Raw genomic sequence first — 26287 nt, 5'->3', positions numbered from 1 at the left:
CGACCGGGCGACTCTTAATAGATTTGATATCAGTAACAAAGGTTTTGCTTGATCACACCTCTTGGAATATATTTATTATGAAGCCTGGAGGGCAAAGAGATACATGAGGCAGTGTTCATGCTGTTCCTTTTTCTAGAAAGGCCTTGTTTTACCGTCAGTGTTCTTTTACAGTGAATGTTCTCTTTGCCCCTAGGGAGACATTAAAAAGGAAGTCTAGTGGGAGCAGTTGTGCCAGCCCTGTTACTAGTCCAAGTTCAAAGAGGGATGCCCACTTCTGTGCTGTCTGCAGCGATTATGCATCAGGATATCACTATGGAGTCTGGTCCTGTGAAGGATGTAAGGCCTTTTTTAAAAGAAGCATTCAAGGTACAAGAGTGTTGTTAGCTGCTTTTTTTGTTTTCCACTTTGCTTTTAAACAACTTTGCAGATGACCTGGTAGAAATTTCACTTTTGTTTGGCCTGCTTGGTACAGAGTACTTGATGAGTGGTTCAGAGGATCATGTGTCTCTGGGGGTGGTGGGGGATTGTTTCAAGTATAGAGTACTTTATCTTTCACACAGATCTCTACCCCCAAACCCAAATGGATCTTGCACCACCATCACCCATTGCCGTCTTCCTAGGAGAAAACATCTTATAACCTTTGTGAAGGTTGGAAAAGATGTGTGCCCATTAGGAACTGCGAAGATTGTTTCTTCCTTTGACTTATGTTTAATCTCTAGCATACGTAACTGTTAAGGTGGTGGGCTGGCTCCTCAGGAAGAGAGAATATGTTTTATGCAGTCAGTAGCTCAACTAGTGGAACCTCCTTCACAATCCCGTTTTCTGGTCTGAGTTTAGACTGTGTCCCTTCCCTTCTCCAAATTTCTGCTAGGCTGGCTTTTAGTTTCTGTGATTTTGTTAAATCATCTCTTTAATCAGTTTCAAATTGTACGCACCTGGTTTCAAGGCCAGTCAGCCCCTTGCCAGTCCTAATCTGCTGCAGGCACTTTCTTGCTTGCTGGTGCTCTCAGCTGTCTCTCTGCCCTATGACCCCTCCCTCATCAGCCCTCCTTGCAGGTGGTGTCCTGGGTTCCCATCTCAGAGCTCACTTCCCTTTTCTGCCTAAGCCTTGTTCTTAACCCGTTAAGGAAAGCTACCTTAAAGCAATTCATAGTGTGCAGGTTGCAAACAGCAATTTATTGAGTAAATTCACCCAATGAAACTCTAGGTTGAGAGCATTTTACCTCAAGCAGAGAAGCTGATGTAATCTAGAGGGAGATGAGGGGTAGAATTTTAGTAGATAAGGAATCACCTTCCTCTGAGTCCCTGGGAAATTCACCCTTCATAGATGAGCACTTCTTTGTCCTCAACCCTCCACTTAGTAGCTCTGTGACTTGATGTCCTGGCCTGGTTCCTCATCTGTGAAATGGAGGTAGTTATTCAAAAACTGAAATGAGGTTAGTTATGTGAAAATATTTGGTCAATTATAAACACTGCAAGAGTAGAACTACTTGCAAATTCAAGTTATTCTAACTTGTCTTTTAATTCTTTTGTTTTCAAATGTCAGCGTCTTTTCTTGCTGCCTCTGTTGTTTCTCTCCTAATCCTAACCTCATTTAAACCCATCTCCTCTAAAATCTTCATAGTTAGGTGGATGAGGGCCTCTGCCATTTCCAAGCTCCTTTACTTGTCAAAAGGAAAAACAACACAGATAGAGGAACCTGATGTCATCAAATATCATCAAAACATAAATCATGTTTGGCTATTTTTTCTTTTATATACACAGAACTTTTCTGCATTTAACATTTTCAGTGCTTAAAAATTTTTTTTTTTATCATTGTACTAGTAGATTATCAGGCCAGGTCCAGTTTCTTGTGATACATGAGAACAATTTAGATTTTCTGAAATTCAGAAGCAAACTCTTGATATGATGACAATTCTCTACTTTGTTGAAGTTCTAGAATTTTATATTCTAAAGGAAGTTTTGATCCAAAACAACTAACTACATCCTTAAAAGAAAGACTTTTTCTTATTTGCTCTTTGGGAAAAATCTCTGCATGGACTATATTTCATGAACCCTGAAACTGCAGCTGATAACAAAAAGTTTACTATGCTTTCTCCACATCATTCCTTCCTAATGCATCAGCAAAGGAGCTGTTAGGAAAGGGAAAAGGCATGTCTTATCCTAAAAGTGCAATTGGTAATGTTAGTGCTTTTACAACTGCTTAATGATGAACTGATTATTTCTCTGGACTCTGCCTATTTTTGCTGCCCTCTGGTATAAATGCATTGCAGTAAGTCAAAACAGCTACTCAATTTTTTTGGTATGTTGAATGGAATGAGAATCAAATATATTTTCATAAATTGAAAAAGAATAAAACAGATTCTTTTGGGCTTCCCTGGTGGCTCAGCTGGTAAGGAATCCGCCTGTGATGTGGGAGACCTGGGTTCGATCCCTGGGTTGGGTAGATCCCCTGGAGAAGGGAATAGCCACCCATACCTGCATTCTGGCCTGGAGAATTCCGTAGACTGTATAGTCCATGGGGTCACAGAGAGTTGGTCATGACTGAGCAACTTTCACTTCACTTCACTTTGTTTTATTAAATAAATACATATTCATTGATTTAAAAAATATAGGACCTTATTTTCTTGTTGTTTGAGATATAATTTACATACAACAAAATTCCTCTATTTTAATTTTATAGTTTCTTGGGATATTTTTGGCCAAGCCATGAGGCACGTGGGATCCTAGTTCCCCACCAGAAATTGAACCCACGCTTCCTGCAGTGGAAGAGTGGAGTCTTAACCACTGGACCACCAGGGAAGCCACAAATTTTAGTTTTATGAATTTTGAAAATATATGTAGTCATGAAACCAACACAATAATTAAGATATGGAACATTGCTATAACCTCAAAATATTCCTTCATACCCATTGCAGCCAATTTCACCCAAGCTACCCAGGCTCTGGTGACCCTTGATCTATTTTCTGTCCTTATAATTTTGCCTTTTCTAGAATGTCATATAATTGCACCTTAAAGTTTGTAAACATTTGCATATGGTTTCTTTCACTTGTCATGATGCTTTTAAGATTTATCTGTGTTGTTGGATGTATTAGTAGTTCATTCCATTTTGTTACTAATATTCCAGTAAGTGTACCCCATTTTGTTTATTTGTTCTTTTTTTTTTGGTCACATTGCAAGGTTTGTGGGATCTTAGTTCTCCTACCAGGGAGAGAACTCTGGGATGGAAGTGTGGAGTCCTAACCACTGAACCAGCAGGGAATTACATGTTTATTTGTTCATTTGAATTGTTTCTAGTTTTATGTTATTTTGAATAAAACTGCTGTGAACATTTATGCTATGAACATTTATATCTCTCTGTTTAGACATATCTTTTTTGTTTCTTTTGGGTAAATGCTTATGAGTAAAATTGCTACTTGTATGATAAGCTCCATATGTGGTGCTAGGGGTAAAGAATCTGCCTATCAATGCAGGAAACATAAGAGATGTGAGTTCGACCCCTGCATCAGGAAGATCACCTGCAGGAGGGATTGGCAACCCACTGCAAAATTCTTGCCTGGAGAATCCCATGGACAGAGGAGCCTGGTGGGCTACAGTTCATATGGTCGCAAAGAGTCAGATATGGGTAGCCATTCCCTTCTCTGGGGGATCTTCCACCCAGGGATCGAACTCAGATATTCTGCATTGCAGGCAGATTCTTTACTGTCTGAGCCACAAGGGAAGCCCACACACTCATATGCATTCATTTATTCAAAAACTGTAATTGAGTACTTTGTATGGATTCAGTTCAGTCACTCAGTCATGTTTGACTCTTTGTGACCCCATGGACTACAGCAAGCCAGGCCTCCCTGTAAAGCTTTATATCTTAAAGAATTAGCTTCATGATTTGCCTTTAATTTTGCTTCGCATCTTTCTTAGTTCTGTTCATATAAAGTAATGTGCTTCTCAGACTGTTGCACGGAGCAAGAAAACCATTTTAATACATGCAGTGTTTGGTGCGGTTCAAGGAGGACTTTTTTCTTTTTGCCAGAAATGAATTACTGTGACCTTCTTGCACAAGGCATTCTCTAGGCTATTGTCTTCATATTATTGTGTTTTCCAATCCTTTTTTAAGAAATTGAAATGCTTTTTTACAACAAACTCTGAGACCAACCTCTCAATTCAGTTCAGTTGCTCAGTCATGTCCGACTCTTTGCGACCCCATGAACCGCAGCACGCCAGGCCTCCCTGTCCATCACCAACTCCTGGAGTCCATCCAAACCCATATCCATTGAGTCGGTGATGCCATCCAACCATCTTATCCTCTGTCGTCCCCTTCTCCTCCTGCCCTCAATCTTTCCCAGCATCAGGGTCTTTTCCAATGAGTCAGTCTTCACATCAGGTGGCCAAAGTATTGGTTTCAGCTTCAACATCAGTCCTTCCAATGAACACCCAGAACTGATCTCCTTTAGGATGGACTGGTTGAATCTCCTTGCAGTCCAAGGAACCCTCAAGAGTCTTCTCCAGCACCACAGTTCAAAAGCATCAATTCTTCAGCACTCAGCTTTCTTTATAGTCCAACTCTCATATCCATACATGACTACTGGAAAGACCACAGCTTTGACTAGACGGGTCTTTGTTGGCAAAGTAATATCTCTGCTTTTTAATATGCTGTCTAGGTTGGTCATAACTTTCCTTCCAAGGAGAAAGCGTCTTTTAATTTCATGACTGCAATCACCATCTGCAGTGATTTTGGAGCCCCCAAAAATAAAGTCTGCCACTGTTTCCACTGTTTCCCCATCTATTTGCCATGAAGTGATGGGACCAAATGCCATGATCTTAATTTTCTGAATGTTGAGCTTTAAGTCAGCTTTTTCACTCTCCTCTTTTACTTCATCAAGAGGTTCTTTAGTTCTTCACTTTCTGCCATAAGGGTGATATCATCTGCATATCTGAGGTTGTTGATATTTATCCCAGCAATCTTGATTCCAGCTTGTGCTTCCGCCATTCCAGCGTTTCTCATGATGTACTTTGCATATAAGTTAAATAAGCAGGGTGACAATATACAGCCTTGATATACTCCTTTTCCTATTTGGAACCAGTCAGTTGGTCCATGTCCAGTTCTAACTGTTGCTTCCTGACCTGCATACAGGTTTCTCAAGAGGCAGGTCTGGTGGTCTGGTATTCCCATCTCCTTCAGAATTTTCCATAGTTTATTGTGATCCACACAGTCAAAGGCTTTGGCATAGTCAGTAAAACAGAAATAGATGTTTTTCTGGAACCCTCTTGTTTTTTTGATCCAGCGGATGTTGACAGTTTGATCTCTGGTTCCTCTGCCTTTTCTAGGGCCTGGGGCAGCTCCTCTTGGCCGTGCCTGTGTGCCGTCGCAGCCACTGAGACCAACCTCTAGTCGTTTCTTGAATGCTTATTGTTGTAAACCTCATTGTAAAATCAGTGAGGATAACATCATGTACAGTTCTTTGAGGCTTTAGAAGATATGTAAAGATTGCTCCTGTTACGAGAAGTACTGTGGGATTACCTTCTAACTATAAAGCATTATATTCGAAACTACAATAGAAAGTCTCTGATTAGAAATATATTTTGGTTTTTAAAATTTATTTCTGAATATAAGTGAGGATAAAACCAGTAACAAGATAATTATCTGTCCCTTAAAATGTTTTATGGTGGTGGTGGTGGTTTAGTCGCTGTTGTGTCCTCCTCTTGCGACCCCATGGACTGTAGCCCGCCAGGCTTCTCTGTCCATGGGATTTTCCAGGCAAGAACACTGGAGTGGGTTGCCATTTCCTTCTCCAGAGGATCTTCCTGACCCAAGAATCAAACCCAGGTCTCCTGTATTGCAGGCAGATTCTTTACCAACTGAGCTATGAAGGAATTTCCATAAACATAAAACATAAATTAAAATGTTTTATAGCACATCTTATATTACCCCCTATTCTTTAGTGTGTATAGAACCTGTATATATGATGAATGACTGTGTTAGTTAGGTTACATTGTATGGCAAATGGTGATGGGATCGCCTCTTGTGATTATGCTGTGGTTATCCACAGCATGTGTAAGACTCCATCATAGCAGCCTGGGGAGGGGAGTGGAGTTAGAGATGCACTCCTCCTACCCTGGAAGAAAGCAGGCATCTTATTGTCAAGTGCTTCTGGGCAAGTGCCGCTAGGAGCAGTGTCCAGACTATAAGCAAGAAAATGGGGACCTCAGTCCTACAACTGCAAGGAATTAATTCTGTCAACAACTTGAATGAGCTTGGAAGAGGACCCTGAACCTCAAACGAGGCCACAGCCCCGTCAACACATTGATTGCGGCTTTGTTGGGACTCTGAGTAAATTTTTCCTTGAACTCTCTATTCATGGGAACTATGAGATAATACATTTGTTTTATTTTAGGCTTTTAAAGGAATTTATTATGCAAAATGAAAAACTAAAGCAGTAACTTTAAGATTATTGAACTGAGCTTAAGTGTTTTCATTTGTAATATTGGGATCATAGCTCTTTGTAGGGAAGTTATATGAGTAAATGAGGTGCTCATGTAAAGAACCTGGGAATCAGTAGGAGGTCAGAAATGTTGATGTGTCAGGCTAAGAAGACATTGCTTCCTGTACATGGCCAGGATGGAGAGTCACTTGAGAGAGTGGTTTTTGCATCTCTCGGGTGCCTTTGCTGGTACCCAAGCCAACTCAGGGCATGGCTGGCAAGTCATAAACAACTGAAGTTCAGTGTATGTTTTGTTGAACAAATGTTACTGGAATCTGGAATCTACCTGAAAGGACAGAGGATTATAAAATTTCATTATGTTTTAATCATGGAACTATGTCTTTTTGAAGTGGTCTTTAAAATCTGGTGATTATCAAGTGGCACTTCTTTCTTTCTTTGCTGATTTTTATATTCTCTTATTGACCAGTTTAGTTCTCTTAGTTAGATATGAATTCCAACTGAAATGTCATGTTAAATCCCAAAGAAAAATGTATGCAAAAGAGTACAAGGAGTTTAGTTTGGTGACCTGACACCAAGTACCGCTCTTGAGGAGTTTTGTGACTTGGAGCAAATCAATTTCAGGTGACTGTGTCACTTTCCATGTCCAAAGAAGAGTATTTCTAAATGTATCTCTTGAGAATTCTAAGAACGTGCAGAGAATAACCTATTGGTCAAGATGTAGGATATCAAAATATTCCTAGACTTCCTGTACTCACTAACGAGGCACTGATGAGGCGGCACTTCGTTTTTACACCTGTTCCTGTAGCTAGAAGTTGTTTTCCTATCTCTCAGCTGGGTGGCATTAGCTGCGTTGTTGACCAGAAAAGAGAATCATCCCAAATATTGCAACAATAAACTTCCTTTTTTTTTTTTTGTTTTGTTGTAGGACACAATGATTATATTTGTCCAGCTACAAATCAGTGTACCATAGATAAGAACCGACGTAAAAGCTGTCAGGCCTGTCGACTTCGGAAGTGTTATGAGGTCGGAATGGTGAAGTGTGGTGAGTGTTCCCTTCCGCTTCTGTGGTCCGTGGGACATGCCGAGAGCCAGGTCAAACGGGACAGTTTGAGGACCTGAAGACGTGGAGTCTGGGTGAGAGGAGATTTAGGACGTAGTAATTATCTTCAAGTGTTTGTATGCTGTCCCATGGCAGGGGCGTTGACTTGTTCTCTGTAACTGTGGAGGACAGGGCTGGGGTGAACAGGAACATGTTGCAGGAGGCAGATTTTGGCCCAGCATAAAGAAGAACTTTCCTACAGGTCAAATGGTCTGATACCGGAATAGGCTGCTGCATGAATTATTGAACTCTAGCCACTGAAGTGCTCAGATGGGCTGGGTGACCATCTGCCTGGGGCCTTGAAAAGTCCCAGGATGAAGTTCTGGTACATGTTTACAGTTCAAGCTGTGACAAGAAGGTAGACGACATTGTGGGTTACTTGGGATGACTCATGCCTGTCCTTCCATTAACTTTCTAGAAGTGGGAAAAATATATATGCAGGAGTCAGAAACATGACAGACCTATGGAAAGCACATAGAGCATGAATTTTGTTCTAAGACGGTATGTGTGCATATATATGTGTATACACACATGTATACATGCATGAAAAGACAAAGGGAAATGGGAACACTGGTGTAACAACTGACAATGATGCTTACAGTCTGCTTCCTCCACCCAGCTAACTCAATTCACTTGTCTGTACACATTTGCTTGTTTATATACACTCATGTCAACTCTGCCTAAACTTTTCTTATTCTTCTGCCTGCCAGTATTTTAGCAGTAGTTTGGTGTAATTTTTCTCTTGGTAAGTATTTGAAAAAAAAAATTTTTAAGTCCTCTCTTTTCTGATAACCTCTTAGTAGCTCTGCCTTCAAACATTCTCTGTCTCCTCCTCTAGTTCAGAATTACAGCAGAAGTTCTTTTAATTTAATCAGTTCTCTGGCTTCCTAAAATCACTGATGTTCTCCATTTCCTCTGTAAAATGTCCTGCCAATGACCTTCCAGTGGGTATTGGTTGCTTTCATAAACGCCACTCCAGTTATATCCTTATCAGTAACCACTAGCTTCTTCCCAACCTGCTTCTACTCACTTTAATTGTTAAATCATATAATTTAAAATTTATGCAAACATATGAAATATGAGTAGGAAAAGATAGTTCTGTGAAAGCTTTGAGTAAAATGTGAAGGACTAACAGCTATTGGGTTAGGTATGGGTAAGATTAGGGCAAAATCATCATAAACCTAGAAAGAGTCTGCATTCAGATTGCTTTATGAGTGTCTAAGTTCTTGCTCTGTTTTAAGAAAGCTGAAACTGAAAATCTAGACTGTAACTTGTGATTTAAATTGGCAGAAGTGTTTAAAGAAAAGTCTCTTGGCCTTCTAATTAAAGATTGCAAATAAATATATCATGTTTTAAGTAAAACAGTATTTTAAATCGCATATTTTAAAGAAATGATTTCTAATCTTAGGAAAAGAATGTTTTCAATGTGCTAGGATCTGTTAGTGGCTGTGGTTCTCTTGGTTTGGAACCAGGGCAGTAGCACATACACTCCACCTGTAGGGGGCAGTATATGTGGTGAGAGGAACAGGAGGACTGAATCCCTGCATTGATGGAATCTCATTTTTTTGGTCTCATCACTTCTTGCTGTAACAGTGCTTAAATGACCTAACCTCGATTTCCTTATCCCTGAAGCAGAGATATCTGCTTCACTGAGTTTTGTGAGGAATAAAGACCTAGCACAGTGTGTGTGCCGTTGAATATTACTTTCCCTTTCTTTCTCTCCCTCTTTTGTTGAAAAACACATTTAAGTTAGGAGTACCAGAGTTCAGGGATATACCTAAAATTTTCCTGGAAAAGGTCACTGAATTTGACCAAAAAGTCACTGGATAGAGCTAAGAAAAAGATTTACATTATCTTTGGAGATTACAGAAGAAATGAGATGCGTTGATGTGCAAACAGATGGGTATTTTGGCTCTTTACTGACCACGAGGAAAGACCATTAGGAGTGAATTTCCTTAACTGTGCTTTTCTCCTTTTTCAGCCCTCTTCACTGCCCTCCTGAGAAAATCCTTCATCTAGATTCTTCCTTCTATCTAATCTCAGGGGAGGGAATCTCCCTGTATTCTGGATCTTCCTGTGTAATTCCACTTCCCCCTTTTATTCAGAAATCCTTTCCCTTCAGTCAGCACCTTTTTCTTCTTCATTTCCAATCTTGTCCTTTCTGCTGAGGTATTAATAAGGTTGTTTAAGTGGTAGAAGGATACCCACCCAGGCTAGCTTCAGAGGAAAAGCTTCATTATAAGAATAGACTGCAATGCAAATAGCCAGCAAACTGATCTGAATCACTGTATATCTGATCTGTAGCCCTGTGTCGGGACAACAGTTCAGCATCTTTCGATGCTATCTCTTTATTTGCCTGCTGTATAGATACTTGAAAGTGATTCGTTGGGGAGGTGATATAAAATAGTAGTTAAAAGCACCAGCTCTGGATTCAGACCACTGATTGGGTTTCAGTCCTGCTTCTGCTATTTTCTAGCTTTTCTACCTTGGGCAAGTTACTTGAGCTGTTGTGCCTGGATCCTCTCCCCTGTGTGTTGAAGATAGTAACACGACCTGTCCTCTCAGGCAGTTGTCAGAAAGGGATAATATATGTACAGTAATACATAGAAGCACATAGAAGCTTCCAGTCTGTGATAACTGCTATGATCATTATTTACCTATTGTTGTTGTCATGTTTTTGCTGGGGCACTTTCCAATATGGAGTGCTCCTATCTGGTAATTTCTCATTAAGCTCCTCAGAGGCACGCCAAGTGACTCTGCCTAGATTACAGTGTCAAAGCCACACCCTGGGAATGCCCTTGGTACAGAAATGTGAGTTCTTTGTCAATGGCTTTATTTTTTTGACCTTCTCAATTTCATTTTATTCCAGTGTATAGAATACAACTTGATTTACCATAGGAGCTCTATCAATAGATTCTAAGGGCTTTATTTTATTGATCCTAACTTAGAACAGGGTCCAGTACATGGAACTTTGTTGGGAAAATTTGGTCAAATAAATTTGAATGTTGTTATTCAATACCTTTCACTTTGTATGGAGTCTGTTTTGTAAACTCCTTATCCTCATATTCTCCACAAAAGAGAAATGTGTGATTAGAAAGATACTCTTTTTTTTTTTTTGAAAGATACTTTCTTAAGCAATACATTTTATCACATTTTACCCCAGAAGTATAATTTATCTTTAATAATAATAACAACATAATATTACATGTAAATAATAATAGCTCTTTATGTGATTACTAATAAAATGAATTATATTCTAGGCTTTTAATTCTTTTCTTGAATATTTTGTTTGATTCAGTTATCCCTAGATGAAAAGAGCCCTTCTTTCTACTGTAATTAGCCAAGGATAAGAGAAATTCAGATAAATTTTCTTGGAAGTAAATAAATTTGCTCATACCACCTAACTCATTTCCTTTTATAAATGTGGTCAATTGAATTTAGTGAACAAAGGCAATGGTGGGAGTATAGAAAGTAGGCATCCTGATTTTAAGTTTTAGATTTTTTTATAGGGCAAATTTATATAAATGTTGTGCCCATGCTAATGACATCCTGATTTGTATCTTTTTAAATTCCAATTTAGGGAGGTGGGGGTGGGGATCAGGATGGGGAATACATGTAAATCCATGGCTGATTCATGCCAATGTATGACAGAAACCACTACAATATTGTAAAGTAATTAGCCTCCAACTAATAAAAATAAATGGAAAAAAAAATAAATTCCATTTTACATTTTCTACATTTTACATTTAAACAATGGATATTTAGAAATATTTTGCCTATGTATATATATATAGGGCTTCGGGAATTATATTTTTGTTACTGACTTCTATTTTTATTTTATTGTGATCAGAGAATATGATCTATATAATATCAGTTTTAGTTAAAGTTGACCTAGTATGTAATAATTTTTGCAAATTGTTTTGATGTATATGAGTTTAGAATTATTTATCTTTCTTTTACAATCAACTATGAGACCTTACTAATGATTTTTATCTTAAAGTTTGTCAGATTTTGACAGTAACTCCAATTTATTTGGTTAACCTTTGCCAAATCTTTTTCTGCTCTTTTGCTTCCAGTTTTTCTGTATGTTAGATGTATCCCTTAGTAACCAGCCTATGTTGTTGTTCAGTTGCTCGGTCATGTCAGACTCTTTGTGACCCCATGGACTGCAGCAAGCCAGGCTTCCCTGTTCTTCACCATCTCCCAGAGCTTGCTCAAACTCACATCCATTGAGTCACTGATGCCATCCATCCATCTCATCCTCTTTTATCCACTTCTCCTCCTACCTTCAATCTTTCCCAGCATTAGGGTGTTTTCTAATGAGTTGGCTCTTGGCATTAGGTGGCCAAAATATTGGAGCTTCAACATCAGTCCTTCCAATGAATATTCAGGACTGATTTCCTTTAGGATTGACTGGTTTCATCTCCTTGCAGTTCAAGGGACTCTCAAGAGTCTTTTTCAACACCACAATTCAAAAACATCAATTCTTTGGCACTCAGCTTTCTTGATGGTCCAACTCTTACATCCATACATGACTACTGGGAAACCATAGCTTTGACTAGATGGACCTTTGTTGGCAAATTAATGTCTCTGCTTTTTAATATGCTGTCTAGGTTGGTCATAACTTTTCTTCCAAGGAGCAAGTGTCTTTTAATTTCATGGCTGCAGTCACCATCTGCAGTGATTTTGGAGCTCAAGAAAATAAAGTCTCTCACTGTTTCCATTGTTTCCTCATCTATTTGCCATGAAGTGATGGGACCAGATGCCACGATCTTAGTTTTTTGAATGTTGAGCTTTAAGCCAACTTTTTCACTCTCCTCTTTCACCTTCATTAAGAGGCTCTTTAGCTCCTTTTTGCTTTCTGCCATAAGGGTAGTGTATTCTGCATATCTGAGGTTATTGATATTTCTCCCAGCAATCTTGATTCCAGCTTGTACTTCAGCCTGGCATTTTGCATGATGTACTCTGCATATAAGTTAAATAAGCAGGGTGACAATATACAGCCTTGATGTACTCCTTTCCCAATTTGAAACCAGTCCATTGTTCCATGTCCAGCTCTAACTATTGCTTCTTGACCTGCATACAGATTTCTCAGGAGACCGGTAAGGTGATCTGGTATTCCCATCTTTTGAAGAACTTCCCACAGCTTGTTGTGATCCACACAGTCAAAGTCTTTAGCATAATCAATGAATCAGAAGTAGATGTTTTTCTGGAATTCTGTTGCTTTTTCTATGATACAGCAGATGTTGGCAATTTGATCTCTGGTTCCTCTGCCTTTTCTAAATCTAGCTTGAACATCTGGAAGTTCTCAGTTCACATACTGTTGAAGCCTAACTTGGGAATTTTGAGCATTATGTCTAGATTGAAAAAATATATCTAATCTCAAATTTTTTCAGTTAACATTATTTGAAATAAACTTATTTGTGTAAGTATGTAAAAAGAATACACAGACACACATACTCACATGCCAAAAAATATTTAAGCATGTATTATAAAAATGTATTATTTATAGTCAGTTCCTACTTTTCCCTATCTTCTGCTTGAATAAAATTCCTAATTTCATGATTTGGAAACTGAAGTCTGTTAGTACTCTTTAAAATAAAGATGGATTTAGATTTAGAAATGGAATAGGTGATCTTGAAATGTAATCCTAAAGATCATTTGGGCTATTGTCTCTGAAAAGTCATTATTGATTTTGCTAATACAGTCACAAATGTAGTAATCTTTAGTACATACCTCACAGGCACCAGAAATAAAAGTCAGACTCCTGTTCTAAGACAGATTCCGTGAATATACTTGGGTTTTACAGTGATTTCTGTTTTCATCCTGGTGACTGGGGGAACCAGATGTTGCGTTGGGGAAGACTGGAAAAGCACTGTGTTATCTGCTCTCTTTTAGGCTCCCGGAGAGAAAGGTGTGGGTACCGCATAGTGCGAAGGCAGAGAAATTCTGATGAGCAGCTGCACTGCCTGAGCAAAACCAAGAGGAATGGTGGACCCATGACCCGAGTGAAGGAGCTGCTGCTGAGTGCCCTGAGCCCAGAGCAGCTGGTGCTCACGCTCCTGGAGGCCGAGCCGCCCCACGTGCTCGTGAGCCGCCCCAGCGTGCCCTTCACTGAGGCCTCCATGATGATGTCCCTGACCAAGCTGGCCGACAAGGAACTGGTACATATGATCAGCTGGGCCAAGAAGATTCCGGGTAGGGCCTTCTGAGTCTTCGCTTTAAATTGATGTGTAGAAAGGCCTGCTTCTCACATTTATGGGGCACGAATACTGAATGGAGGTCCGCAAGCTGTGTCTTGAGTATTTAGTGGTTTGACAGCTTGATTTATATGCTTTAAATGGAATACATCCTTTCTTCTTATCTTGACACTTGTGCCTTCAACACAGGTGGCCAGGTTTCATTTCAGAATTCCTGAATTCCTCCGTTCTGTACCAGACATGGCAGTGCAGAAGGAGTTGTATGTGGTGGGCCCCTTCTCCTCCTGTCTCTCTTCGTGTCCGCCCCTGTCCCCTGCTCCATTGATCCCACACTACCTCGCACACACCGAATCCTGCCTGTTCACATCTACAGACATTGGCTGGTTTGGCTATATCTCATGCCTAGATATGTTCTGGGGAGATAGACCCAGGGAAGAGACCCACCCATGCTCTGGATGTGGGTGTGGGGCCATTTAGGCAGGGAATTTTAAGGTCCTGGGACCTGGAGCATGGTCTAAAAGAAAGGAGTCTGGGCTCCACCTTAACCCATTTCTTGGCTGTGGACCCATCACCTTGGGAGGAGGGGTGTGGTCAGGTGGGGGGTGGGGTGGGGCACAGTATGACCTTTCACAGTATGAAAGTGAAAGGTAGGAATAGTAAAATTTTGTTCCAATAAAGAAAAAAATCAGTAGTACATATATAAATGAACAAAATGGATAGAGTAAATCAGCTATAAAAGTAACATGAATCATCAATAAACCTGGAATGCTTTTTAACTTGATAAAATTAAAAATGGGTTTGGTTATTCCTGAATTGTCATTTAAAACATGCATTTTTTTTATTCTATAGTGTGTTCATTTTACCAGACCAGTTAGTAACATATACACCCAAGGTACTGCATGGTCACCATCTAGCTGTCATTTGAACTGGCATTTCCATGAAGGAATGAATCAAGGATTCTAACATAGATTGACAACCACCCATGCTTCCTCTGGAAGGGCTTCTCCATGTACCTCTTTTCATTTGTCTAAGAAATGAGGTCTCCAAGTTCTAAGTCACTAGGGATGACTCCCATGGCCTCGAGGGCAGCAACTGCATTAGGCACATTTTAAAGATTGAGGGAGCTGGGGGAAGAGCACCTGGGTCTAAGGGTCTTAGATAATAGGATCCATAGGGGTCATTTGTTGGCTTCTGAGCTTTCTGAGAATTTTCAGGTTTTCCACTTCAGTTTTGATGGTTTCGCATCTTCTCCTTTGCCAGAATGATGTTTGTTTGTTTTCTAAGCTCTTTCCCAAAGGAGGAGAGACTGGTGCAGTTTCCTCTAACTTTTGTTCTACGTGTATGCCAAACCTAGTTTTCAAGACCCCACGTGGAGAGTGGTGATTAATTACTTCTGAGAGCTGTGTAGCTTCTTTGTGCCAAAGCAAAATGGATCTCTTAAGCTGCATCAGTCCCTCTTCAAGCCCGGTGTTTTGGAAAATTTTCTGAAAGCTTAGGCATAGTCTGAAGTTGTGGGATTTTTTCTCCCACTTTCTCAGCTAGCATAGTCATTGTCTAGACCAAAAAAAAAAAAAAAAAAATTAGTCTATCACCTAGCTTTGGTTTTGTTGAAGATCTATAAGTATAAAAAGCTTGATCTCCCTTGGGCAGACTTATTGTCTGTAACTGTGGGTGAGGTTGGAATGTGTACACTCAGGAATGTGAACTGAGTGTGGAGGATGTGGCTTTGGAAAGGATTTATCCATCTTTCCATTCAGTTCTCCTTTGTTCAGATTTCTGTTATAATTGTTCAAAGAGTTGAACCACATGTGTTCTCTGTGCCATAGTTTCCTCATCTGTGAAATGAGGATGATGAGAGATCTCACCTCTAGGAAATCCTCAGAGGTAGGCATTGTTGCCCCCATTTTTCCTGTAAGATAAACAAAGACTTAAAAGAAAATTAAGTAACTAGCTGGGATGAGGCTGAGCAGGGGTACTAACCAAAGTCCTTTGCACTCCAAGGTCATTTATTTGTTGACTGTATTTATTTTATATGGCTTCCTCCTGTTATTATGACTTATGGAGGAAGCACCAGTGATCTCTGCTTCTGAAGTTCTCCCTTAGGCACCTGTTTCTGTTGTTATGTGTGTTCTTCAGCATAGAACAGCCCAGAGACAAGTGCACCTACTCAGAAGAATGATTCTAATACTAGATGGGAAATGGTAAGCAACTGGAGAAACTTTCAGCTGGAACTTTGACTTTCTGCAGGAGCTGGTCCTGTTTTCTCTGCAAGTCTCCCACCCATCACCCCCACTATCCTGTCCCCCTACTCCTCCTGCCCCCATCATGGGTTGGGCCAGACAGGCTGCCCCTCTGGCTGGCGTCTGAACTCTATCTTTCTCAGTAGTGCAGAGGGATTACTGGGATGTAACTAACAAAGGTCAGTGCCAGCTTTCTCTTCTTCCCTAGCATCTTTCTGGGAGCTGTATAAGCCCAGCTAATAGTCCTTTGGAAATTCTGAATGATGTACATTTCTCTGTAGAAGGGGTTTGAGACTAGAAATTGTGAGTTACTCTGAATTTAGGACTTTCTTCCTCGTCAGCTATTAACCACATCTTTAAAATATTGATTTCCCCTGCCTTCTGGGTGATTTGTGTTTTCTTAGCTTTTTAAAACTTGCTCTTCTTTTTTTTTTTTTATGGAATCAGGGAGCTGAGGAGGAGGGCGGGTATGCTCACAGACTCTTGCTTTCCCCAGGCTTCGTGGAGCTCAGCCTGTACGACCAAGTGCGGCTCTTGGAGAGCTGCTGGTTGGAGGTGCTCATGGTGGGGCTGATGTGGCGCTCCATCGACCACCCTGGCAAGCTCATCTTTGCTCCAGACCTCGTTCTGGACAGGTGAGACACAAATTCCTTGTATTTCTTCTCCAATTTGAGTGAAGTGCCAAGTGAAGTGGGAACAGAGTCCTGAGTTCTGCAATGAAAACCTCACTCCTGAAAGGGCAGGTAGGAGGGGGAGAAGGTCGTGAGCTCCTTCACTGGGTCAAGAACCTGAGAAGCAGAGCACGCTTCAGTGCAACGATTCAGTGTCGTGTGACTCATTCTTACTTGCGATGCAGCAGCATTCACTGGCCAGACCATACAAGGGCCCGTGTGTGGCACTGAGTGAAGGTCGCCTTAGGTTTTTCTACATTACAAAAAATCCATTTTTGGGTTTTAATTTTTAAGCTGTCCTGCTGTTCTTTCCACTAGTAGGGGCCATTTACATCTCCAGCTATCTGGGCAGGTGGTAAAATTCTTATAAATCTACCAAGTTTATTTTTACATGCTTTAACTCACTCTAACTACACATACTATATAGCATTTTGGGCAAAGCAGTGGAAGGAATGGTTATTAAAACCCGATGAAAGTTGATGGAAACTGGGGAATGATAGTGTTAATGCTATAGTTTCTTGCATTTAGTTTTCTTTTGAAGATGGCGTGGAAAAGAAACCACTTTTTAATTGACTTAGTGAACTGTACATGGAGGGAAAGCTGGAATGTACAGCAACACTGAAGCTTTTTAGTAGGAAAAGTAGAACACTTTCTTGGTGTTGTATTTGAACAGTTTGAGAATCTCCATGGAAATTGATTCTTGTCTTCCTTGTATTGAAACAGTGCTAGTGTTGAGTGTTCAGTCACTATTGGACCCTAAGCCTGGAGGGAAAGGATGCCTACGGCTGTGAATAGAAAGGATCTGCCCCCAGCTCTTGGCACTACCTCTTTAGATCCTCAGAAGCTCCCCATGCACACCTTACTCAGATGGAAGGTAATAGCCAGGGTGTTAGCACCTATTCCTCCTGTTGTCGGGGATGATGGCATTGACAAAGGGCACTATTCTAAGTGATGGAGGTGTTTTGGTGGAGAGCAGGGCCTTTGGGAGGAGCTGGAGCATGGACTGTGGCTCTAGCAGGAGCAAGCCCAGAGGGAGGTTCTGGAAGCCCAGACCCTTCAGTAGCAATCAAAATAGCTAACTTACTGGCCTGTATGTGCCAGGCACCATCTTAAGCACTAATGTCTTAGGTCATTACATCTTCACAGTAGCCCTTTTTGGGTGAGCACCATTCTTTTTTTTTTGTTTATATTTTCTTTTTTTTTTTCCATTTTTTTTTTTAAATTTATTTTTATTAGTTGGAGGCTAATTACTTTACATCATTACAGTAGTTTTTGTCATACATTGACATGAATTAGCCATGGATTTACATGTATTCCCCATCCCGGTCCCCCCTCCCACCTCCCTCTCCACCCGATCCCTCTGGGTCTTCCCAGTGCACCAGGCCCGAGCACTTGTCTCATGCACCCAACCTGGGCTGGTGATCTGTTTCACCCTAGATAATATACATGTTTCATTGCTGTTCTCTTGAAACATCCCACCCTCGCCTTCTCCCAGAGTCCACAAGTCTGTTCTATACATCTGAGTCTCTTTTTCTGTTTTGCATATAGGGTTATCGTTACCATCTTTCTAAATTCCATATATATGTGTTAGTATACTGTAATGGTCTTTATCTTTCTGGCTTACTTCGGTGAGCACCATTCTTATCCCTTTTCTTCAGCTATGGAAGTGGGAGGTTAGGTAAATTGCCTGCAGCTATGGTGATGGAGCTGGACACAGGGACTGGCTGTGAAGTTCACCCTCTTACCAACAACAGTACATGCCTCTCAGCAGGATAGAGAGCTGGATGAGGAAAGAGGAGGAGGCCGAAGGCAAAGCAACTTTCTGCTTTATTCTTTTATCTTAGAACAACTCTATTTTACTCTCTGGCCATTTCAGGAAACTTATTCCTCCAGCTGTCATTTCAGGGTACCATGTTGCAAGGCAGGCTGAAAGGCCAAGCACCCAGTCATACCATCACTGTCATTCATTCCTGCATTCAATGTGTTCCACTTGGAATTTAGATGAAGGTGCACACACACACACACACACACTTATATGAATATACACACATAATTCCCTAGAAGTTAGTGTTAGGAAGAAGTTCTATCCTTTGGTGAACTAATACATTTGCAAACTTTGGGACTGCGTTTGCTTTTTTGTGTTGATTTCTAAAGTGTTGCCACACTTAGTGTTTATTTTCAGTGACTGTTTCATTCCTGGTTTTTAGTACAACAAACTTGCCTCTTTGTATGGGTTCAACTCCTATATGTACATAGGCTACTGTAAATTGACACAAATCCCAGATAAATTTTAGGCCTACCTGCTGGTTAAGTAATAGAAGAAAAAGAAGTAATTTTTCTTATATATTTATTTTAATTAGGCTCACATTAGAAGAGAAGAATTATAGACATTGTGTATATTTGAGTGTAGAAGAGGAATTCTTGGGAATTGTAAATGCATTCACATTGAACAGGCATTTTTCTTTGTCTACTAGTGGTTATTTTTTGTTGCAGTCCCTACTTGTTTTGAGCACTCTGTAAAGCCTAGAATTTCAAGCCTCAGATTTTTAGTGCATCTGTTATATATACAGTATAAATATATTTTAGTGTAATGGGTATATATCTGGAGGAGTTGCTTATTCAAGCATGTTGAAAAAATTTTGACAATTCCAAAAGTCAAATTATTTACCATAAAGGAGTTCTAATGGGAGTCTTTTCTGTAATGTGAATAAAACTTTTTCACACTATTGTCCTGTCAGAGTTCCTTTATATAGTAGTATGACCAATTAAGCAGTGAATACAACTAAATTAGCCTATTTATTTGTGGAGACTGAGACTGTAATTTCTGTTTCCCTTTATTCTTGTTGAGGCTTCTGCAGCAAAAAAACTTGAGCCTACTGAAGATGAGAGGAAAATCCAGGTATCTCAGCTTATTTCTAACAAGGTAGCTATTTAGGTAATCACTGGAATCCCAATTCACATGAAGATCTACCAGAGAATTTGAACTTCTACTTATTCGAAAAATCATATATGCTAAGACATTATGTGTCCTTAACATCAGTAGAAAACTGTCAACTGTTATTAAAAAGTCAGAGGAAGTAGATGTTTATGGAGTTCTGTGGACTGACAAGTGTAAATGTGCTGAGTTTTCATTCATGTTACATATTTTTATACTGAATCTTCTTCAAGAGACCCACAGAATTTTCACTTCTAAATTTTCATTTCCCCTTGCACTCAGATCATTTCACCTTAGTTGAATAGTAAAGTCCTTCCCATGTGTCTCCCAGCCCCATTGTCCCTCATAGGTAGACAAGTGTGGTCCATTAGCCGCATGTGTGCTGTCAGTACAAACCAGTGAATCCCCAAAGGGAAGCCTACTCTTGCAAGATGTCCTTGGTATCAAACGGAGTATTTTCCTTTTGTGAAAGGTGGTTATCAATAATAGTCTGCTTGAAATTAACTGCTATTATTTTTATTTAGCACTGGTTTATGGGTAAATGGGCTTCCCTGGTAGCTCAGCTGGTAAGGAATCTGCCTGCAATGCAGGAGACCCTGATTCAGTTCATGGGTCAGGAAGACCCCCTGGAGAAGGGATAGGCTACCCACTCTAGTATTCTTGTTCTTCCCTGGTGGCTCAGGTGGGTTCGATCCCTGGGTTGGGAAGATCCCCTGGAGAAAGGAACGGCTACCCACTCCAGTATTCTGGCCTGGAGAATTCCATGGACTATATACTCCATGGGGTCTGCAAGTGACCCCCATGGGGACACGAGTGAGTGACTTTCACTTTTTCACTTTCACTGTGTATAAATGGGATGTAAAAGTAAATTTCCATGAGTAGTTTTGTTTGATATTTTAATATTTTAATATATAACTCATATACCTACTAGATTGACAACTCATATACCCAGTTGGTTGAATTCAAATCTTTTAAACCTGCCCTAATATCTTACTCATAAATTAGTGTCAATCCATAGTTACTTACAGGATAAATGAAATAGGTCTTGTTGATATTTCCTCACTGTTCTATATAATTCATCTTAAAGCAGAACTTTAATTAGGGTGTTCTTTATAAAGTAACGGCTTCCCTGATAGCGCAGTTGGTAAAGAATCTGCCTGCAATGCAGGAGACCCCGGTTCCATTCTTGGGTCAGGAAGATCTGCTGGAGAAGGAAAAGGCTACCCACTCCAGCATTCTAGCCTGGAGAATTCCATGGACTGTATAGTCCATGGGGCTGCAAAGAGTCGGACATGACTGAGGGACTGTCACTTTATAAAGTATTTTACCTTATTGCCTCTATGTTTGTCATATTTCTTTTTTAAAAATTTGTTTGGTTTCTACAGTATGTGAAGTGAATAAAAATATTCTAACCTTGCCCAACCCTCACCCCCCAAATGAGATGGTTGGCTATCACACTTGCTGGAGAAAACAATCAGACCTAGTTCTTTACAATGGGTTTAGAAATTCTCTTTTTCCGTGAGGTACATATGTTCTGATTTTTGTGAGTTGCAGCATTCATCAGGGCTTAAGATACCATGTAATATAAGTTCTCCCTCCATTTTTGAAATATGAATTTACACTTAAAATAGTATGTATTTTAATGAGGAAACTGGTAATTTCAGTATTTAGGGATGTGTTCTTAGGCTTAGGTGACAGCGTCTGCGAAATAGGATTAATTTCAAAGGAGTCCTCTTATACTACTTGGGGAAGTGGATGTATGCGTGTGTGCGCATGTGTGCGCATGACTTCTCTGAGTCTCACAAAAGAGTAAAGAGCCAAACTACTAAACTGTCAGTGCAGGACTTGTTGGACTTTTTGTTTTTGGCCCCAGAGATATTTTAAAACTAACTTTTCTCAGTATCAAATGTCCTTAAACTCATCAATTACAATTCCCAATAACTCATTATCCTAGGCAGAGTGATTTGGTGATTGGCTTGAGGGGCATTCAGTGACTAAGTATTCCTTGTGTCTCTGCTGTGTTCAGGGCATGCATGTCCTTACTGGACAGTTGCAGAAAGCTGCCTGGGAAAGGCCAGAGCAGGGCAGGTGGGTGGGTGGCATGTGGAGGGCTGGGGTTTCCTATAGGTTTTGGCACCTTTGGCTCTGATTCTCCAAAGTGGCCTTTCCCTTAGAAGTGATTTCTAAGGGGCATGATACTTTATCATTTAAACTGCACACTTTCAGAAATTCTAGACTGGTTGTTGAAGATACCATGCTTGTTTGCCAAAGTGTGCAGTTTGCATACTTGTAACTTTGTACAGTGAGTTTGCAGGAATGTGAATGCTGTGGCCTGCAGGATACTGGTGAGCGACCATCGTAGCACCAAATAGGAAAGATTTTACCAGGACTGGTGGTACCCACTGGTGTCAGTGCACTGGACTCTCCAGAGGCCCTTTTCCCAAACACCACCATCACCGGAAATGTCCTGGGTTGGGACTGGAGGAAGGAGGAGGGACTAGCCAGTTCTTTGAAGATCTCAGGTCCCCTTCAGGGGCTGCTCCAGAGATTGAAAATGAAATTTTCATGATTTCACTTTTACCACAGCTGTCCTTTGCTGTGTACTGCATGCAGGCTTTTAGAAGCAAATGAAACTTTCATGACAAAATCATCATAACTGTTTGCTTGTCAAGGACTTACAATAGCTCTATGACTGATGATAATGCACGGTTTGGGGGGGGGGGGCAGTGAGGTGGAATAATATGTGTCTGGCTGGAGTGAATTGAAGCTGGTATTTTCTTGATGCAGTTGAAGTAATTTACTTCAAAAGTACGCTTATACAATTCATTTCCATAAGGAGTACTCAAAAGAATTTTGATTATATGGTCCAATGTTTGTCTAAAGCTTTTGCTTAAAAATAATCTTTGGCAAGTCAAAATTACCACGTCTCCATTTCTACCTTCCTTTCCTGATTCTGATCTATCTTCTATAATTTTGATTTCTTTGTGTGTCATAGTAGCTTTTTTTTCAAACTACATTTAAATGTCTGTTCATTGCCCCACCAGTTTCTAACTGACTACCAGGATGTGAGAGTTAAGCTCTAGATATAAAGTGTTATTTCTTTTTGGAATATTTGCTTCTGTAATATTCAGTCTTTTCTCATTAATACTTTAGAGTCTTCTGATGAGAACATGAACTGTCTCTTTTTAGTAAAATATGTCATATTTTGAGGGTTGGCTGAAATAGTTTAGATCAAAAATAATAAACAGAAATGGTATTCCTTTAAGAAAACATTTGGTAAACAGGTAGAAGGAAAATGTACTTCCAGTGCACACTATTGCCTAAATAGTATTTATTCAAATATTTGGTTCAGGGACTTACAGGAAATGCCCTGTCTTCCTTATATAAAAATTATTCTGGTAATTTCATATTTCTGGGTGTGCTCTCATTACTACCTTGTTATAGTTAAAGGGTGTAACAGATGAAATTTGAGATTAAAAAGAAAATGCTCCTTACTTTTGATGGTTACCTGAAGCTATATGTTTCTTACATTTCCAAATGGACTTTTGTAGGGATGAAGGGAAATGTGTTGAAGGAATTCTGGAAATCTTTGACATGCTTCTGGCAACAACTTCAAGGTTTCGTGAGTTAAAACTCCAACACAAAGAATATCTCTGTGTCAAGGCCATGATCCTCCTTAACTCCAGTAAGTAACCACACAGCTGGGCCATGTTTTATGGGGGAGAGATGCTGTTTCTAGAGTCGGCATGGTGTTGAGGAGTACAGAATTTCTTATTTTATTTAAAAAGGGGAAAATGGCTTTCTTTCTGACTTCTCTGTTTCATTTATAGGGATTTAAACTGTACTTAACTTTTGGTAATTTGAATATAAATTATTCATTAGGTGAATTACTGGTGGTAATTTAAAAAGTGGCTCAAGCCACTCCACTGGAAAAGGAAAAAAATGGACTTTAAAACATTTACCTTGCATCGTTTTGTGTTTTTTTGACATTCTAATTTATTTTATTGTGGTGTAACTGACATATTGGACTTCCCAGGTGACTCAGTGGCAAAGAATCTGCCTGCCAATGCGGGAGATGCAGGAGACTCAGGTTTGATCCATGGGTCAAGAAGATCCCCTGGAGTAGGAAATGGCAACTCCAATATTTTTTTTTTTAAGATGCTTCAGTATTCTTGCCTCGGAAATTCCTTGGACAGAGGAGCCTGGTGGGCTGCAGTCCCTGGGGTCACAAAGAGTCAGACAGAACTTAGTGACTGAGCACCCACACAATTGACATAACATGGTATTATTTAACACATACAACATAAATGATTTGAATTTGTGTAATTGAGAGATGATCACATTGTGTGTATGTCAATTCCAATCTCTCAATTTATCCCCCTCCCCCCATAAGTTTGTTTTCTACATCTGTGACTCTATTTCTGTTTTGAATTAATAAGTTCATTTGTATCATTTTTTAAGATTTCACATATAAGCAATATAATATTTGTCTTTCTCTAGCTTACTTAGTATGATAATCTGTAGGTCCATCCATGTTGTTGTAAATGGTGTTATTTCATTCTTTTTAATGGCTGAGTAATATTCTGTTGTATATATGGACCACTTCTTCTTCATCCAGTCATCTGTAGGTGGACATGTAGGTTGTTTCCATGTCTTGACTACTGTAAATAGTGCTGCAATGAACAATGGGGTTGCATGTGTCTGTTTGAATTATGGTTTTCTCCAGATATATGCCCAGGAGTGGAATTACAGGATCATATGGTAGTTCTATTTTTATTTTTTAATGAACCTCTGTACTGTTCTCCAGTACAGATGCTATACCAATTTATATTTGCAGCAACAGTGTAGGAGAGTTTCCTTTTCTCCACACTATCTCCAGCATTTATTACTTGTAGACTTTTTGATGATGGCCTTTCTGACTAGTGTGAGGTGATACTTCATTGTAGTTTTGATTTGGATTTCTCCAATAATTTGTGGTGTTGAGCATCTTTTCATGTACTTTCTGGCCATCTGTATGTCTTCTTTGGAGAAATATCTGTTTATATCTTCTGTTCATTTTTCAGTTGGGCTATTTGTTTTTCTTTGATATTGAGCTTCATGAGCTGCTTGTATATCTTGGAGATTAATCCCTTGTTGGCTGCTTCATTTACAAATATTTTCTCCCAATCTGTGGGTTGTCTTTTTGTTTATGGTTTCCTTTGATGTGCAGAAGCTTTTAGGTTTAATTAAACCCAAATTAAATTTAAATAAACAAATTTAATTTATTTTTGCTTTTACTTTCATTACTCTAGGAGGTGAGTCAAAAAAGATATTGCTGGGATTTATGTCAGAGTGTTCTGCTTAGGGCTTCCCAGGTGGCGCTAGTGGTAAAGAACCTGCCTGCAATTCAGGAGACATAAGAGATGCAGGTTTGATCCCTGTGTCGGGAAGATCCCCTGGAGAAAGGCATGCCAATCCACATCAGTATTCTTGCCTGGAGAGTCCCATGAACAGAGGAGCCTGGTGGGCTGCAATCCATAGGTCACAAAGAGTCAGACATGACTTAGCATGAATGCATGTGTTCTGCTTATGTTTTCCTCTAAGAGTTTTATAGTGTCCAGCCTTGCATTTAGGTCTTTGATCCATTTCAAATTTATTTTTGTGTATGGTGTTAGAAAGTGTCCTAATTTCATTTTTTTACATGTAGCTGTCCAGTTATTGAAGATACTATCTTTTCTCCATTGTATTTTCTTGCCTCCTTTGTCATAGAGTAATTGACCATAAGTCCCTGAGTTTATTTCTGGGCTTTCTATCTTGTTTCATTGATCTACATTTCTGTTTTTGTGTCAATACCATACTATTTGATTACTGTGGCTTTGTAGTATAGTTTGAGGTCAAGGCGTCTGATTCCTCTAGCTTTGTTTTGCTTTCTCAGGATTTCTCTGGTTATTCAGGGTGTTTTGTGTTTCTGTATAAATTTTAGAATTTTTTTGTTCCAGTTCTGTGAAAAATGTCATTGGTAATTTGATAGGGATTGCCTTGGATCATTTTGACAGTATTGGTTCTTAAGATACAAAAATCCTTCTATATGGGTAGTTGTGCCATGCTTAGTTGCTCAGTTGTGTCCGACTCTTTGTGACCCTGTGGACTGTAGCTCGCCAGGCTCTTCTGTCCATGCGGATTCTCCAGGAAAGAATATTGGAATGGGTTGCCATGCCCTCCTCCAGGGGATCTTCCCAACCCAGGCTTAGAACCCAGGCCTCCTGCATTGCAAGCGGATTCTTTACCATCTGAGCCACCAGGGAAGCCCATGAATACTGGAGGGGGTAGCCTATCCCTTCTCCAGGGCATCTTCCTGACCTAGGTATCAAACTGGGGTCTCCTGCATTGCAGACAAATTCCCTGCAGCTGAGCTACCAGGCAGTCTCTATGGATAGTTACTTTCATAAAATAAAAAAATTTTTGAAAAGTACTAAGCCCTAGTATTTTATTGTTACATTCAGCTAATTTAAAGTTACTCTGTCAGTTGCTATAAGAGTTTCCAAATGCTTACCCTCAATTTTTACTTCTCTCTGTGTGTACTGGTAACAGGTCATACTTTGAGTAACTCAGGTAATGAGCAGGAAGTATTGTCTGGGAGATAACTGGATCCTGGTATAGGGACAGGGTGAGGGGAGGAAGTTAGGTCTTGAAGGAGGGGAGAGGGGGAATGAAGAAGAAATT

The 26287-nt window shown here is 39.9% G+C and overlaps 1 protein-coding gene across 1 annotated transcript in view; it reads left to right on the top strand.

The window, feature by feature from the left end:
* Nucleotides 1-26287, top strand: part of ESR2 (estrogen receptor 2) — a 59124-nt gene that overhangs the window by 15441 nt on the left and 17396 nt on the right. Inside the window, exons 3-7 of the mRNA XM_020914295.2 lie at nucleotides 194-366; nucleotides 7366-7482; nucleotides 13438-13737; nucleotides 16476-16614; nucleotides 23137-23270. Of these exons, the coding sequence (XP_020769954.2) occupies nucleotides 194-366; nucleotides 7366-7482; nucleotides 13438-13737; nucleotides 16476-16614; nucleotides 23137-23270 (863 nt within the window). The remainder of the gene's footprint in view (nucleotides 1-193; nucleotides 367-7365; nucleotides 7483-13437; nucleotides 13738-16475; nucleotides 16615-23136; nucleotides 23271-26287) is intronic.

Source organism: Odocoileus virginianus, chromosome 6 (genome assembly GCF_023699985.2).
Source record: "Odocoileus virginianus isolate 20LAN1187 ecotype Illinois chromosome 6, Ovbor_1.2, whole genome shotgun sequence".
NCBI classification, from domain to species: Eukaryota; Metazoa; Chordata; class Mammalia; order Artiodactyla; family Cervidae; genus Odocoileus; species Odocoileus virginianus.
Note: the sequence above shows the minus strand (reverse complement) of the source record. Positions and strands in the feature narration are given on the sequence as shown.